Source organism: Hippocampus comes, unplaced genomic scaffold, assembly GCF_001891065.2.
Source record: "Hippocampus comes isolate QL1 unplaced genomic scaffold, H_comes_QL1_v1.1 scaffold223, whole genome shotgun sequence".
In the NCBI taxonomy this organism is placed as follows: domain Eukaryota; kingdom Metazoa; phylum Chordata; class Actinopteri; order Syngnathiformes; family Syngnathidae; genus Hippocampus; species Hippocampus comes.
This window is the reverse complement of record NW_017804808.1, coordinates 570,546-585,416: the sequence shown is the minus strand read 5'-3', so window position 1 is coordinate 585,416 and position 14,871 is coordinate 570,546. Positions and strand designations below refer to the sequence as shown.

Sequence of the window (14,871 nt, the reverse complement as noted above, 5' to 3'; positions counted from 1 at the left end):
AAAATTCTGTAGCCCACATAGAGAATTTATTTTGGCATTTCCTTGAGCGTAGCTCCAACAGAACGATCAGATGTCAGTAAATGTAGGAGACTGGACTGTCTCAGAAGTGTTTGTTATTTATTCTTTCATTGTGTACTGTATTCACAAACGAGGAAATCACAAAATATATTCTGTAGGGGGGCTATAGAATTTATGTTGTGATTTCCTAGCTTGATTTGTTTGTGTGTGTGTGTGTGTGTATGTGTGTGTGTGTGTGTGTGTGTGTGTGTGTGTGCGTGCGTGCGTGTGTGTGTGTGTGTGTGTGTGTGTGTGTGTGCGTGCGTGCGTGTGTGTGTGTGTGTGTGTGTGTGTGTGTGTGCGTGCGTGCGTGTGTGTGTGTGTGTGTGTGTGTGTGTGTGTGCGCAGGCTGACAATAGACGGACTTGTGGACTGGTGAAATTTACCGTTGAAAGCACGGTTAAAATAAAATGCTTGACAAACCGACTAACAATTACAGTTTGGTTTGACTTGAAAAACTGATGGACTGACGATGACTGACAGGTGCCCAGGCTGCTGACTGATGATGAATGACGGACCAACAACATTATGTATGTTGCCCACCTTTGCCTTTGAGTATTGCTGTATTCCCTCTTTGTATATGTAACTACAGTGTTTGTGTGTGAATTTTAATTACTTGAAAGGAATTTCACTCCCAAAACTCAGTCCTCACTTTTTATCCGCTTATCAATTTTACATTGGCTGCTAGCATTATTCTTGAAATTAATCAGTCTTACTTGTATTTGTCATACACAGAAGATATTATCCATTGTAAAATGTAAAAAGAGCAAAACACCATCGTTCTGTTTTGGTTTTTTTCAGTCAGATTAAAAACCGAATAAAACGATCACTTTTTCCTTTATTGATTTTCAATTGTCGTTTGAAAATGGAGCGAACAGATGGCAGTGACTTGTGTTTATCGATTTGGCTCGCTTGTTTGTTATTTGAGTTGTGTTGTATACCACAGAATTACTACAGGAAGATTGTGCTGTCATTAAAACTCCAGAGAAGAACACACATGGTGACACAGTTCAGACAAGTGGTAGAACACTACGCTTAGTGTTTTTTTTCCACTCCCTGTGAACCTTCTGTAAAGGTGAAAAAACTGTTTCCTGTGAGTGCGCCATGCTTGGTGGACTGCGTAATCACTAAATAGATGCACTCCCATGCTCCACTTAGCCCACCCCCTTCCAACTCTTTTGTGGACTGTCTATTGCTGAGGGAAAAAAACCCCCCAAAACAACAGGTATACTTTTTCTGCAATTTGACATCAGCAGTATGCGCATTTTCCTTGTGATAATTTTGACAACCATGTAGTGATGGTATCATTATCTCTCATTTGGCCCTTTAACCATCATCAGCAGTATTTTTGTTTCATGGCCATCCTGAGGAGACAGATGAATAAGAACAAGTCGTTGTCAAGCGAGTGGATAGGGAGCCTCAAGCTCCCAGAGTTTGGCCTTTCTTTAATCCAGGTCAGGTTTCACAAGGGTTCCAGAGTTGGCAGACTTGAATGCACAAGGGTTTTATGTGTGCATCTTAGTCTCTCTAATCCCCTTTGTCTGTCCCGGAATCCTCGCCACACAGGACTAGACTGCTAGAGGCAAAAGGAAGTATGTTTTTTTTTTTTGTCAGGTCAGTCTGAAGCAGGCTAATGCAGGCGGAAGAAAAGGAGCTTATTAATCACTTCAGCAGCTTCCGAATGTTGAACTGCTTAAACATCGTGTTAATTAGCATTCTAGGCATACAGTATTCACTTTCAAGCTGAATGTATTTAGTGGAGAAGAGGATCTGACCTCCTAAAATAATCCATGTCTTATTTTTGTAAAAACAAATTTGAGGGATATTATTTTTTTGTGTATTTCCTGGTTGGGCAAGTTTTTTTTTTTTTTTTTTTTTTTAATAATTATTGACGTTTTTTTCCGTAATTGTGTTTCATAATACAAAACAAAAAATATAGACATTTATGCTTGATGGATTTTTGTTTTTAGAAAAAATTTTTAGCCAATACATTTTATTTTAAGGTTGTAAGAAACACATGAAAGTAATTTCTGATCAGCAAGCAAAATTGAACATCTCACAAGGACAACTCATGTAAATACAAAATGCCACTTCAACATGGACATTTCATTCATGGCCCATTATAAAAAATAAATTGAACAATTAAATTCAATTAATAAAAAAAGAACAGTGCTGAATCTTCATAAGAGTGCTCAGCCAACAACAACAAAAAAATACTCCAAGAGTTCAATGATGGCTGTGGTCACAAAAGAACCCAGAACAACATCTAAAAAATTGCAGGCATCACTGGCCTCTCAACCATATTAAAGACAAAATGGCATCCATGGGAAGGTTTGGCAAAAATCACTGCAGATAATGATCCACGCCTCCTCCAAGCCCTCAAAAAGGGCTGTCTCATGGGCCAAAAGCATTTTAATGATCCCTAAGATGTAAAAATATTCTGTGGACTAACAAGAGAAATGATAAATTGATAGAAGGAACATCATGACAACAATGAAACATGGTACTTCAAGACCTGGGTGACTTCCCGTGCCTAATGTAACAATGAACTCTGCGGTCTCTCAGAAAATCATGCAGTTAGCGCCTTTTCAGCTAGAGTGCTCTTGGGTAATGTAGAAGAGATGTCAAGGAAGCTTTATAGAACACATTTCTTACACAAGGCAACTCAACATGCTTAACAAGAGCAGACACAGCACTTCACAAACACAACAGTGAACGACATTCAGATGCTCAGCAGAGAAAACAAAAGTAGCTTACAAAAATCACTAAAAGAATATACACTGATAACATTTTAAAAAGTTAACAGAAAATGTTAAAACTCTAAAAACAATTAAAAGTAAAGAAATAAGAGTAAAGAAATAAAGAACGCTCGAACAGTTAAGGCTGGGTACCGATTCAAATATCCACAATCAATTTGATTTGATTCACAGGGGTCTCATTCCATTCGATTTGTGATTCATGATTCATTCACCTTGATTGATTTTTGATTCAGTTAAGGATTTCACGCAGTGCTGCAAATCGTAGAAACCTCTCGCTCTAACTTGATGCATTAGCATAAACATGAATATTTACATAAATAATTGAACCCAATGCAATAACATTAATCATGTATGTTTTATTGAACATGACCTGATCAAAAATAATAATTTAAATCATTCCAACCACAGTCTACGTAACTAAAGTAGCAAAAACACACTATAACTCATAACATTCACATTCCCGTGACTGTCGAGCAACATTTCTGTTCAGTGCTGTCTTCATATTTTGTAAAACCAAAAAACATTACCGACATCTGCCTTCAAGCTTGTTGGTACTGATTTTAGTGCTTCTGACATGTTTTTACTCTTGCATATGACGAGATTTCGCATGACCTGAAAAGTCACATTAATTTATGGGTAAAAGATCTATTAAAAGGATCAATTTATGGTTTTATGAATCGACATCAGGCTATGAAAAGGAAAATCAATCCTGATTAAATGAATTTTTTTTTTTAACTCCATCCCCAAAACTGGTCACTCAAACAGTAACAACAATTGGATTATCAAGTTTGCTGATGACACACAATCAACTGACAGATTGGACTGATAAGAAACAGCAATGAGACTGATTCGAGAGAAGCGATGGCCGAGCTGCTTCGTTGCCCCCTACGGTGCATGAGGAAATGTTACATAAACTCACAATGGCTGTTGAACTTTGAGGACTTACAGAGAGCATAGCGATGAATAATATCACTGTGTTATATGGCAACACTACCTCTAATTACAAAATGGCCACCCAGAGGGTCGTGAGAATAGCAGAAAAGATCATAGGGTTGAAGATCCATGTGACTGGGTGTCAAAGACAGCAACCACCCTGGAAATCATCTGTTCTCCTCCTTGAGGATTGGTCTCTGGGACATCAGTATACAAACTAACCGCAACGGAAGAACAGGTATTTACTTGTACGCAGTGTGCCTGCTGAGCAGTCAAACAATCACGACAGGATTTTTATTGCTTTTATAAATATTACAGTATTACTAGTGAGAGCTATGCCTAAATCGGTGGTGGCTTAAAAAAACAAATTGTAGAATCAAAATTTTTGAATTCGAGAGAGAATGAATCAATGCATATTATTGCACGTTGTTGCGTGTAGTAGTGTAAACAAGAATGTTGAAATGGCAACACGTGTAATGTATATATGTCCAGTATGTGGTGGGGAGCACAGTGTTGTGAAGTGTGTTTTTCAAGAGTGACACCCGGAGGGGTTACGCGTGCATGGGAAAGTTTGGCCGGCTAAAGAGCAATAAAGTAAACTGTTCAGCAATCTGTCAATAAAGATGTATCACCGTCTTTATCATTAGTTCACTTTTGGCCACTGATGTCGTCCGAACACAAACGGAGTTTGAAAACTTGGAGATGAAACCTCACAGGCTAGCTTAGCTTTAGCTAGCTAGTACAACAGAGCATGAATAGATTTAAAACTTTCTCAATAGCGAAAAAAAAAACCACACTGTTCTTCCATCAGCCAGTGTATGGCAAGGGATCCTGGAGGTTCAAGTAAGTTATTTTAAACTAAAATGGAAAACTTTCTTGAAGGTTGACACGGCTGCATTAGCACAGGGTTGTACACTCCAGTATGTGAATATGAGGCTTGGTAAAGTGCTTTGGACAACACATGATGGAGAAAAAGCGCTGCACAAGTGCAGTCCAGTTAACATTTTTCATGATGATCAAATTTGATTCTTCGTTTCTTTTGGACTATAACATGTTTTTCAACAAAAGTACAATAAGCAACCCATTTTAGTTAATTTGGGATTTGCTGGCTAAAGCGTGAGCAAATAGCAGGTGAGGATTTTAGGACCAAGTCCAAGGTTTTAAGTACAAGTGCACTTATTTGTTGTTTACTGACAGTATGTACAGGTACATATGTGTATTGACTGTATGGTTTATCATTCTGTTTTATACTGATGAGCTAAAGACAGCAAGCATCCTCTTGTGCTTGTTGCATATGGCAAAAAACTTTCAAAATATGAAATGCTCACAGTTGTGCCAGTTGAGTGCCACCACAAGCTGAAAACAATAGCAACGGCAGAAAAAGCTCATTTGAGAGGCATACTGTATTCCTGTTGTCGCACCCTTATTTGTTCCACATTTGTTCCAACCTGTCTTTGTCCTTCCGGTGTCTGCCCTGTTCTTCATGTCTCCTCTCATCAGCTCTATCCATCCACTCATGTCTTGTCCAGGTGTGCACCTTCTCTGGTGAGTCTCTGTGTGTTTAGAGCAAGGGTGGCCATTTTTTTTACTGTGTTACTGCAAAGAGCCGCATCATACACACAGGCACACATAAACATCACTCCATCCCTTCCTCACACACACACACACACACACACACACACACACACACACACACACACACACACACACACACACACACACACACACACACAGACCACTCCTCAGCCAGATTAATTGTAAATGTCACACAGCAACATGATAATGACAAAAAATGGACTCCTACAGTACCAAGACCACAGGCCAGTCATTTTTAACAATGAATATTGTGTGCACTGTCTCACACCTACAACCTCTCAGTTCAACCAATTCCACAAACAAAAATATAATCACGTAGCGCCTGAGTGCAGGGACTTCTGGCATTACTTCTGTTCCCCTGGTCCAATCCTCTTCAAATCTGGCTTGTATTCCGTTGTTGCCACTCGAAGCAGGCACTGTCTGCATGTGAGCTGCAGCGATTACTTACTACTTGGGTCGGAAACTTTTTTGACCGAAGATCGACTTTTGAAGTGAGCAACCTCCCGCCATCGACCCGGTCATGCACATGCAAGCACATACACACACACGCACGCATGTGGGTGCCCAACCATGCACACGCGCGCATATGCACGCACATGATGAGAAACAGCCGGAACGGCCTCAACATGAACAAAACCGAAACACACAGACACACAAATCCCTCTCCTCCCCGCATTTCCTCCACCCACCCCTCGCGGTCGACTTGGGACCAGTCCGATGGCTCCCAGTCAATCGCGATTGACGTATTGGGCACCTCTGCCTTAACACCAGAGATAATTCACTGAGTAGCTTAGCGCCATTGTTTACACATGAGCAGTGACCTCAAGGTCAAAATTCAATGGTCATCTGACTGGTTGGCTTTCATGTCAAGGAACGGGATTGATGATAGGCTGACATCGTAAGTTCTGCTGTACTTAGCACCGTTTGAATGGCAGAGTCACCGCCGAGACGTTTTCGACGCGTATCATGTGAAAGCCCGGGAGCCGCATTGAACCAGCCGAAGAGCCACATGAGGCTCACGAGCCACGAGTTGGCCACCACCGGTTTAGAGTCCTTGTTTAAAGTTAGTCTTTTTCATTGTTGCTTTTTGGATGTCGTAGAGTGCACATCACGCGTTGATGTCGAAACCCTGCTCAATTTGTTTTCTTTCTATTTTGGTACTTTTTGGAATTTCATCCTATTCCTCGATTGTTATTTTTGTTTGTGAGGTTCCTGCACTCTTGCCTTGCAAGCTACGTCTGCCCTCGCCTTCACTATCACCACACTGAATCCCAATGACAAAAGAAGATTTTTAATCTACATTGCACCAGGAACATTTAAGATAATTTAATAATGTGTCCACTTGTTAACATCTGGATATTTTGGGGTGTGTTTTACAGGAATAAAAAAAAAAAAAATTTTCTTTGGAGCTGGTGGCACTGCATGTCTGCTGCACACATCACACAATGGGCAATCAACCTACCTGCACAATCGTCGACTGGAGGGGAAGTGGTGCAAATGTCCACCGGCCGCCCGCTACAACTGTTTATTGTCATTAGGGTGGCGGACATTTTCCAGAAATTCCATATTTTTCGACTGATCAAAACAATATCTCATTCGTCTGGATTGAGGAAAAGACGTCGCAACCCAGGGAACAGAAATAACATGACATTTTGTCACATCTGTGACATTTCGGCATGTCTTGGTTTTAGTTTGCAAAACCACATTTAGTCTTGTCTTTATTCGTCAACAATATAGCGTTGTGTCTCGTCTTCCTCATGTGATAAAGTCTCGACGACGAAGATATTTATCCTAATTTTCATTGACGACGGCAACACTACAGATTAGCATTTATTACATGAAGCATCACTAAAGCAAGATGTTTTGGAGAGTCCAGATAAACACCAGAAGTTGAAGGACTCTGGTCTGATAAAGGTTTCACGCCAGCAACCGGAGGTAAATTAGATGTCCCTGATTGGGATTGGACAGATTTTTAAATTGATAGATTTCAGAATGGATTGCTTTGCCTTGCCTTGCCTTGCCTTTTAATGCTATAATAAAGAGTGAAGCCCCTGCAAGAATGAAACTAATGGCTTGTCGATTATGGCAGACTGTGATAAAAATAAACACTAAGATTTGCTCGCTCAAAATAATACACAGTTCCAAATTATTATGTCCCAACAATCGTGTTCAATTAAATCTGTACCCTGATCAGTTTCAACACCGGGGGCTAGATTTTCATTTTTCTCCCAAAGTTTGAACTGCCTCCTTGAACAACCTCATTAGGCAACAAGCAGCCTTTTATTTGTCGAGTCGTGCCTTCCAGCGTCCATGTCCCTTGGAAGACTTGATTGCATGTATTTTTGGATTTGAAAAGGACATCGCATTGGACATTCTCACAATTAAAAAAACACAAATGGCATTTATGTAAAGTTGTTGTGGTGCTATGGGTAAAATATATAAATTACAAATGTACATTTTGAGTGTGTCGAGTGGACCGTGCATAAACTATGAAAGGCGTCTTTTCACTAGTGTGCATATTAGTCATGGTAAATTTTGGTCGACGGCTCATTATGTTTGAAGATAAGACCTTTGATCCCCACAGAGTGAAATTTACTGATTTTAGCAGCACAAGACAATAGAATCAGAATCAGAATCAGATCTTTTATTGGCCAAGTAGGTAGTGTACAAAAGGAATTTGTCTCCGGCAGTATAGGCGACACTTGAATTGCAATAGCAAGTAACTCCAATAAACAAAGACATGACATACAAGTATTGAAAGACTTTTCAGAATAGAAGGGTACCATTGTGCAGTCGTACCACCCAATGACAGCCGTGCGACAATGTGCAGAGTGATCAAGCTGAGATAAATTCATCAGTGGTGCAATACAATACTATGAAGGTTGTGCAGTTGGTGCGGATAATCGCTGCACCATTTTTTAGCAAGTGACCACTAGCAGTATTTGTGGTACAACTTTCGGTGTGCAATTAGAGAGAAAGTCCCAATGTCTACTCGAAAGAGCAGAACTCCAGCGGGCGAGTGCAAAAAGGTGGAGAAATTCTCAATTCTCCTCAATTTTATATGTATGAGATTGAGGACCCAATTGTTTTCTTGAATTGGGTGTAGTTGGTGCTTGGAAAAGCAGGAATGGTCAGAGATCGGTGAGCGAAGGAAAAGTACACTTTGGGGGTGTTTTTGGTGAAGGTTAGCATTTTACCATGACTAAAAGCTTATAAACGTTGATTATGCATGACACAGACCCTTTAAATTTAAAAAAAAAAAAAAAAAATCCCAATTGAGATCCTTTCTTTGTTACACCCCGACTATGTTGGATTGTTTGTGCAACTGTAAACCTTTTTTTTTTCTTCTTTTTTCTTCAGCTTGCGACAGTGGCCACTGGGGTCCCCACTGCAGCAACAGATGTCAGTGCCAGAACAAAGCTCTGTGTAACCCCATCACTGGAGCCTGTATCTGCAGTCCCGGATACAGAGGATGGCGTTGTGAGGAAGTGTGTGAGGTGGGCACCTATGGTAATGGATGTCAGCAGAAGTGCCAGTGCCAAAATGGGGCTACTTGTCACCACGTGACTGGGGAATGCAAGTGCTCACCAGGATACACTGGAGCTTTGTAAGTCCGAGTTTAAAATGTTGTTTTCCTGCCTCTAAACCCAATAATGACTACTTAATATTACATGTTCCCTATGATCATTTCGGCTATTAATTGGAAAATATGCTACCAAAGAGCGAGCGGAGTAAAAAGCACTGAGGGAACGTTCACCCGGTCCTTTTATCTTTAACCCTTTCAGGGACAGCGGTTACTACAGTGGACAGTTTACATGTTATCATTATTGGTGCATGAAAGGTAAGGTTTAATGCTCCCAAAATTACAATGTTACTAACAGTAACTACCACAAGACGGCATAATCTTCGTTGAACTAGTTCATGAACGCCCGGAAGATCGAGACATAAGGGGTGTTCACACGGCACACATTTGCATTGGTGCTGCACCAATGTATTTTGTTGCAATATATCTTACACCGGAGCAAATTTTGTGGAGCGTTCACACATAAAAAGCTGCTGACTAAAGCGAAGCGTGTTTACCCCGGTGTAGCCCCACTTGCATTCACATGGCAGTTTCTGTGGCCGTGCAATACGAAAGAAAACAAAGAGCTGTCGTGTTGGTTCTTTTTAAAACATACACTTTATTAATTTGTTTAACTCAAGCAACTACAGGCATGTACTTCTCGGTCTCCGTGCCTTCTGCTCGAGAGGCGTTCAATGACCGCCCCCGAAAACGTAAATGAACGATGACTTCAATGACACTCAGAAAAGAAAACATAATGCGCCAAACAGAAAATCAAGAGAGGAAATAACAAAATAAATTGTTATGGGGAATTCTATGGGGGGGTTGTGAACACACAACAAAGGAACAAACTACACAAACAACTCCGAGACAGTCCAGTCTCCTACAAAAGGAAAGATGGCGGAAGTACAACAGAGCACGAAAGCAACGCATTCTACCCGTATGGAATCAACTCTTCTCATGCGTAGCGAGTCTACCCCTGTAGCGTTCACACGTACCATTTTACATCGGTGCTGCCCCACAAACGAGCATTTGCTCCGGAGCAAATTTTTAAACCACCTCCTTGAGCAGGGTTAAATTTGCTCCGGTTTAAGCTGTTTTCAGGGGCTACACCGGTGTAACTTTGTAAGTGTGAACGCTCTACTGGGGCAGCCCCGGCACTGCACCGGAGCAAAAGTTGCCGTGTGAACACCCCTTTAGCCATGGAGCATCATTCTGATCAATGCGGAGGAAGGTCTAATTTGTCCAAAATGGTTCCTATTTTTTATACTCTGTGAGCCGCCCCCACACAGGAGCGCGGCTCTGCCTCGCCCATGTGGCCATGTTTGACTGCATGGTTACAGCTCGATATGTGTGCAAGGGTGCCAATAAATAGGAAGATGCCGAGCCAGGGAAAATGTTCACAGTGACACAATGGCCTAGCTCAATTCACTCAATTTACCTATGTGCCAAGGAAGCGTTATCTCACCGGAGTAAAACACAAATGTAATGAATGTAATTGAAATTAATTAGAACAAGTCCCAATATTATTGTGGACATTGCTTTTCTACAAGTAACTACAAACAATAGTATGTTACCATCATGAGTCTTCTTATATGTGCCCCCACTACCCCTTTGGTAATCAAGAGGACTTTGCTTGTGGCACTCTATAAGCTACTGCATCTTTTTTTCACTTATAGACTAAAGCTACAAAAGTCAGCTCTTTGTGTTTCCCGATGTTTTTGGTTTTTTTTTTTCACTAATGTCCAAGTAGAACATGGGCACCACAAGAGACCTGTTGGAGATTAGTCGATTGTGGGTCGCAGTTGCAGTTTCCATGACTTCATGCAGCCTGATGCAGCGTTACCATTGATAATGCCATTAGAGCAAGACAGCTGCCGTTTTCAAAGCCAGGATCTGCAGCTGCATTTTACTAACTGAAGGCCCCACAGCATAAATGAAAAATCTACTGTCTATTCATTATCATTCCCTTATCTGAAGGCCTTTTGGAGACATCAATGTCATATTTTAAGAAAGTCTTCAGGCTTTTGGCTATTGTCAAGTTGAAAGAAAAAAAACTCATCTCACCATAGAGAGGCTATTAAATTTCAGTTTATGTTGGTGTGACAAGATGACTCTTATAACAGCATCTTCACACAATGCCTTGTTGGTTTATAATGCAAAACAGAACAAATCAATTTGGCAAGGTTGTCGACTAAATGAAGGCAGAGTGTCGCATGTGATTAGTGTGTCTGTCTCATAACCAAAGAATCTGTGTTTGAATCTTAACAGAGGCCTCAGCTGTCTTTTTTTTTTTTCTGCTGGGTATTCAGTTCACTCCCCCTCACGCACACCAGATAATTTGATCATTCACTTAAATATAACATTTTTTAAACTGATTTAACTTTTTAATTATCCAAGGAGATACTGTCTTAACATTATATTTTTACACGTGCACACTGTTGTGTTTGTTCTCAGCTGTGAGGATGCATGTCCTCCAGGTAAACATGGACAACAGTGTGAAGAGAGGTGTCCCTGCCAGAACGGCGGCATATGTCATCATGTGACCGGGGAATGCTCTTGTCCGGCAGGATGGATGGTATGCACACATTCCCAACATGTTTTTTTCTCCAGAAAAAAAATACTTGCTTATTTTTACACTTATTGTTTTAAGTAATATACACACTTTTAGGGGTTGTTAAAGTGACAACAAATAAAAATGATGGAAACACCTCCTTGGAACTGCACTTGGTGGACAAAAGTATTGGGACAACTAATCATTACACCTCCAGGGAACTGAATGTGGGAGAAAATGCGGTGTTGTTCTTGAATAATAGCTTCCGGAAATACTATTGGAAAAGTGTGGTTGTAGGAGGGTTTCTCAATTCTACAAAATTATTTGTCAGATATAAAAAAAAAAAAAAAAGAAGAGTTGTGATCCTACACTGCAATTACAAGATAATACAACACAGTCATGAAGGAAAATGACACAGTGTTATGGATCCAATTGTCTGTGGTCTGTTTGTGTCATGTTTCGGTTTGTGACCAACAGGTGGCACTGTAGGGCTCTCCCTGCAGCTGCACACCTGTTGGTCGTTATGTTGTTAGCTGTTTAAAAGGACTCCCGGCACGACCACTCAGTGTCGGGTCATTGTTTGTTTGTCCTGTCATGTTTGTTTCTGTCATGATTCTGTTCTAGTTTTTTGAAGCTTCAGTGATGTTTTTTGTTTGCTACTTTGGACTTGTTTTGTTTTCCAGACTTTGTGTGTTTCCAATTTTGTTTCCTTAGTATTTTAATACAATTTTGTCAAGTTCACCCTGCTCATCCCTCCTGCCTGCTTTTTGGGGTCCACCACCACCACGTAAAGTGACAGTTTGTCCTTCAGCACTAGCATCTGGAAGATGGTAGATGTTTCTGCTGTCCAGGTAGCTGAAGAGTGAAGTGGTTCACCAGTGCATCAATGAAGTTTTTAATCTCAGCCATGATCAGCTTCTCAAAGCCCTTCAGGACTGTCATCGCAAGGGCGACTGGCCGACAGTAATTCAGATCAGTTTCTGTGGAGCTCTTGGGTAAAAGGATGACATGGGCTTTCTTGTTAAAAATGTCCGTGAGCATCTCAGGCAGTTGGTGGGTAAAGTCCATCAGTACGTTGCCCCCGGACATTAATTGGGCTGTTAGCTTTGCGGGGGTTGATCTTTTGAACAGTCTTCCTCACATCTGCTGGGGTCACACTGAGTGGCATGTAATCAGATGGTGGTATGTGTCTGACACTCGGGGGTTTATTGCTGGGGTATTCAAACAGGGCACAGAACCGGTTTGAGGGCATCTGGCAGGGCATTGTTCACCCCTGGTGTTAGAGTTAATAAATCACTTGATGCTTTTACACATGCTCAAGAGAGTCATCGGAGGTGCAGTGACCTTGGGTCTTCTGTGCACAGAAGGCTTGTAGCCCTCCTCATGAGAAAACCAGAGGAACTGAGAGAGACCACAAAACCGCAGGGAAAACATGCAAACCCGAGCTAAAATGAAGGCCCACGTAGGAATTCGAAACAGGCAGCAGGTCGAACCAGTGCTACATTGAGCTTTCAGTCTCATTCAAGTTCATCCTAAATATGTTGTAAAGACAAATTCCTACACACCAAACTCAACCTAACAAGCCCAGAACTGTCCTATTTGTTTTGAAGGAATTAGAATCTTGGAGAAAGGAGGCGGTCTAATATAATGCACTTCATTGGGGTCTGTTCCTCTCATTTTGCACCAATGGTGTACTTGAAGATCAAGTGTTGAAGTGTTGTAAATTTGAGAATGGTGAATAAGGTGTTAAACAGATACATGTTGCCGTTACAAAAAAAAAAAAAAAGCCCCAAAGATGTAAATGGACCGCATGAGAAAGTGAAAGTGAATAATGTCATTGGGGAGGAAAGCAAGAATTTAAGCAGATAAAAGAGGGAAATTTCCTGATTGAGTTCTTGCTAGTGCGTCATTGAGGTCGGTATGTCTATTTCTGTAGTTTGGAACGAGACAGGCATTCTGTTTTCTCCTACTTCCAGTTCAGTTCCAATCTAACATTGCCAAGCCACATCCTGACTACAGATCTACATTTAACACGAGCATGACATGAACATTCATTTTGTCATCTCATTCTCACAAATTATTAATTTCAAGATTAGTATTTGCCAAAATGCTAAAATAATCTAAATTGTAGATGCTGTCGCAGAGTGGTCAATTCCATGTGGAAATTAATCATGTAACACACACACACACACACACACACGCACACGTGTTCAACAATTCTATTTTACAGAAGAATTTTCAGAATGAAAGAAAGCTATTATTGCACAGTACATAGATCGACTTTTTAGGTCAGGGGTCCCCAACCACCAGTCCACAGACCAGTCCTGAGCCACGGCCCATTTGCTACCAGGCAGCAGGGACACAGACCTGCGAGCTGTGAACATATTTACACCATCAGATGTGGCGGAAATGTGTGTGACTCTAGCCAGTCGGATTCCCCCTTCGAACATTGGCGTGCAAGTTGAAATAAACAGAATCCGCCAATAAATGAAAGAAGAAGCAGTAAACAGAAAGTAATAGTAACAAACTGACCAAACGCACAGCTAAACGCGCGGCTGACATGCAGCCATGACTTCCAAAGATGAAGCTATTTGACGAGACAAGTTTCTCCCTTCACGGTATCTACAGAACAACGTGGAGGAAGAAGCTGTTGTGCGTGTTATGTCGTCAAAAACAAGACAATAGAAGAGATGAAGTGGAAAACATGAACATTTGAGCAGAGTTTTTATAGCCTGGCCACGTAAACATTCGCAGGTTAGTCGCTAATAACGAGCCGGCAGCCACCTGGTAAAGGTAGCAATCAATGGTGTCATCTTTTGATCAGTCACATTTGCATGTAGCGATGATGCTAACGTGATACGTAGGATCATAACTTAAGTATTATTATCAGTGGCGGGCCGTGCATTTCAACCTTAGGCCTTCAGTGACGTCACATACATACACAATATAGGCTCGTCAAGCAGCACTTCATTTCAGGAGCATTTAAAACCATCAAGTATGCATTCACAATGAAGAGCAGGAAACTAAATTTACAGATAGTCAAAAATAAAAAGATGATTTAAAAATACGAAATAAAATGCCACCCAAATTACGCTGTGTGATCTTAAACAAGTCTGTCCAATACATTGCGCAATGTCGCAGTTTCATATAAGACACCGACCAAACAATAACAAAACAAACTATTCTTTGAAAATAAACAGATCATTTGCATTTTGAAAATCGGCGATTCAACAGCAAATAACTGAAAATGTTGAGCAGCTGAGATTGAACCAACTTTCGTGCACGAAGGTGACTACAATGCGCCATTATAAATTGCAGGTGAGCAGATTTATTTGATACACGTTTGTCATTTTATTTCGTTACCATGAATTTAATACTAACGAAATAAAATGACAAGAAGAAATGTAAAA

General features: G+C 40.8%; 1 protein-coding gene across 3 annotated transcripts in view; it reads left to right on the top strand.

Moving 5' to 3' along the window:
- The window catches only part of megf10 (multiple EGF-like-domains 10), an 81,960-nt gene that overhangs the window by 28,801 nt on the left and 38,288 nt on the right, over window positions 1-14,871 (top strand). For all 3 annotated transcript variants that reach the window (XM_019862997.1, XM_019862990.1, XM_019862981.1), the window contains exons 6-7: window positions 8,706-8,952; window positions 11,365-11,485. In XM_019862997.1, the coding sequence (XP_019718556.1) occupies window positions 8,706-8,952; window positions 11,365-11,485 (368 nt within the window). The remainder of the gene's footprint in view (window positions 1-8,705; window positions 8,953-11,364; window positions 11,486-14,871) is intronic.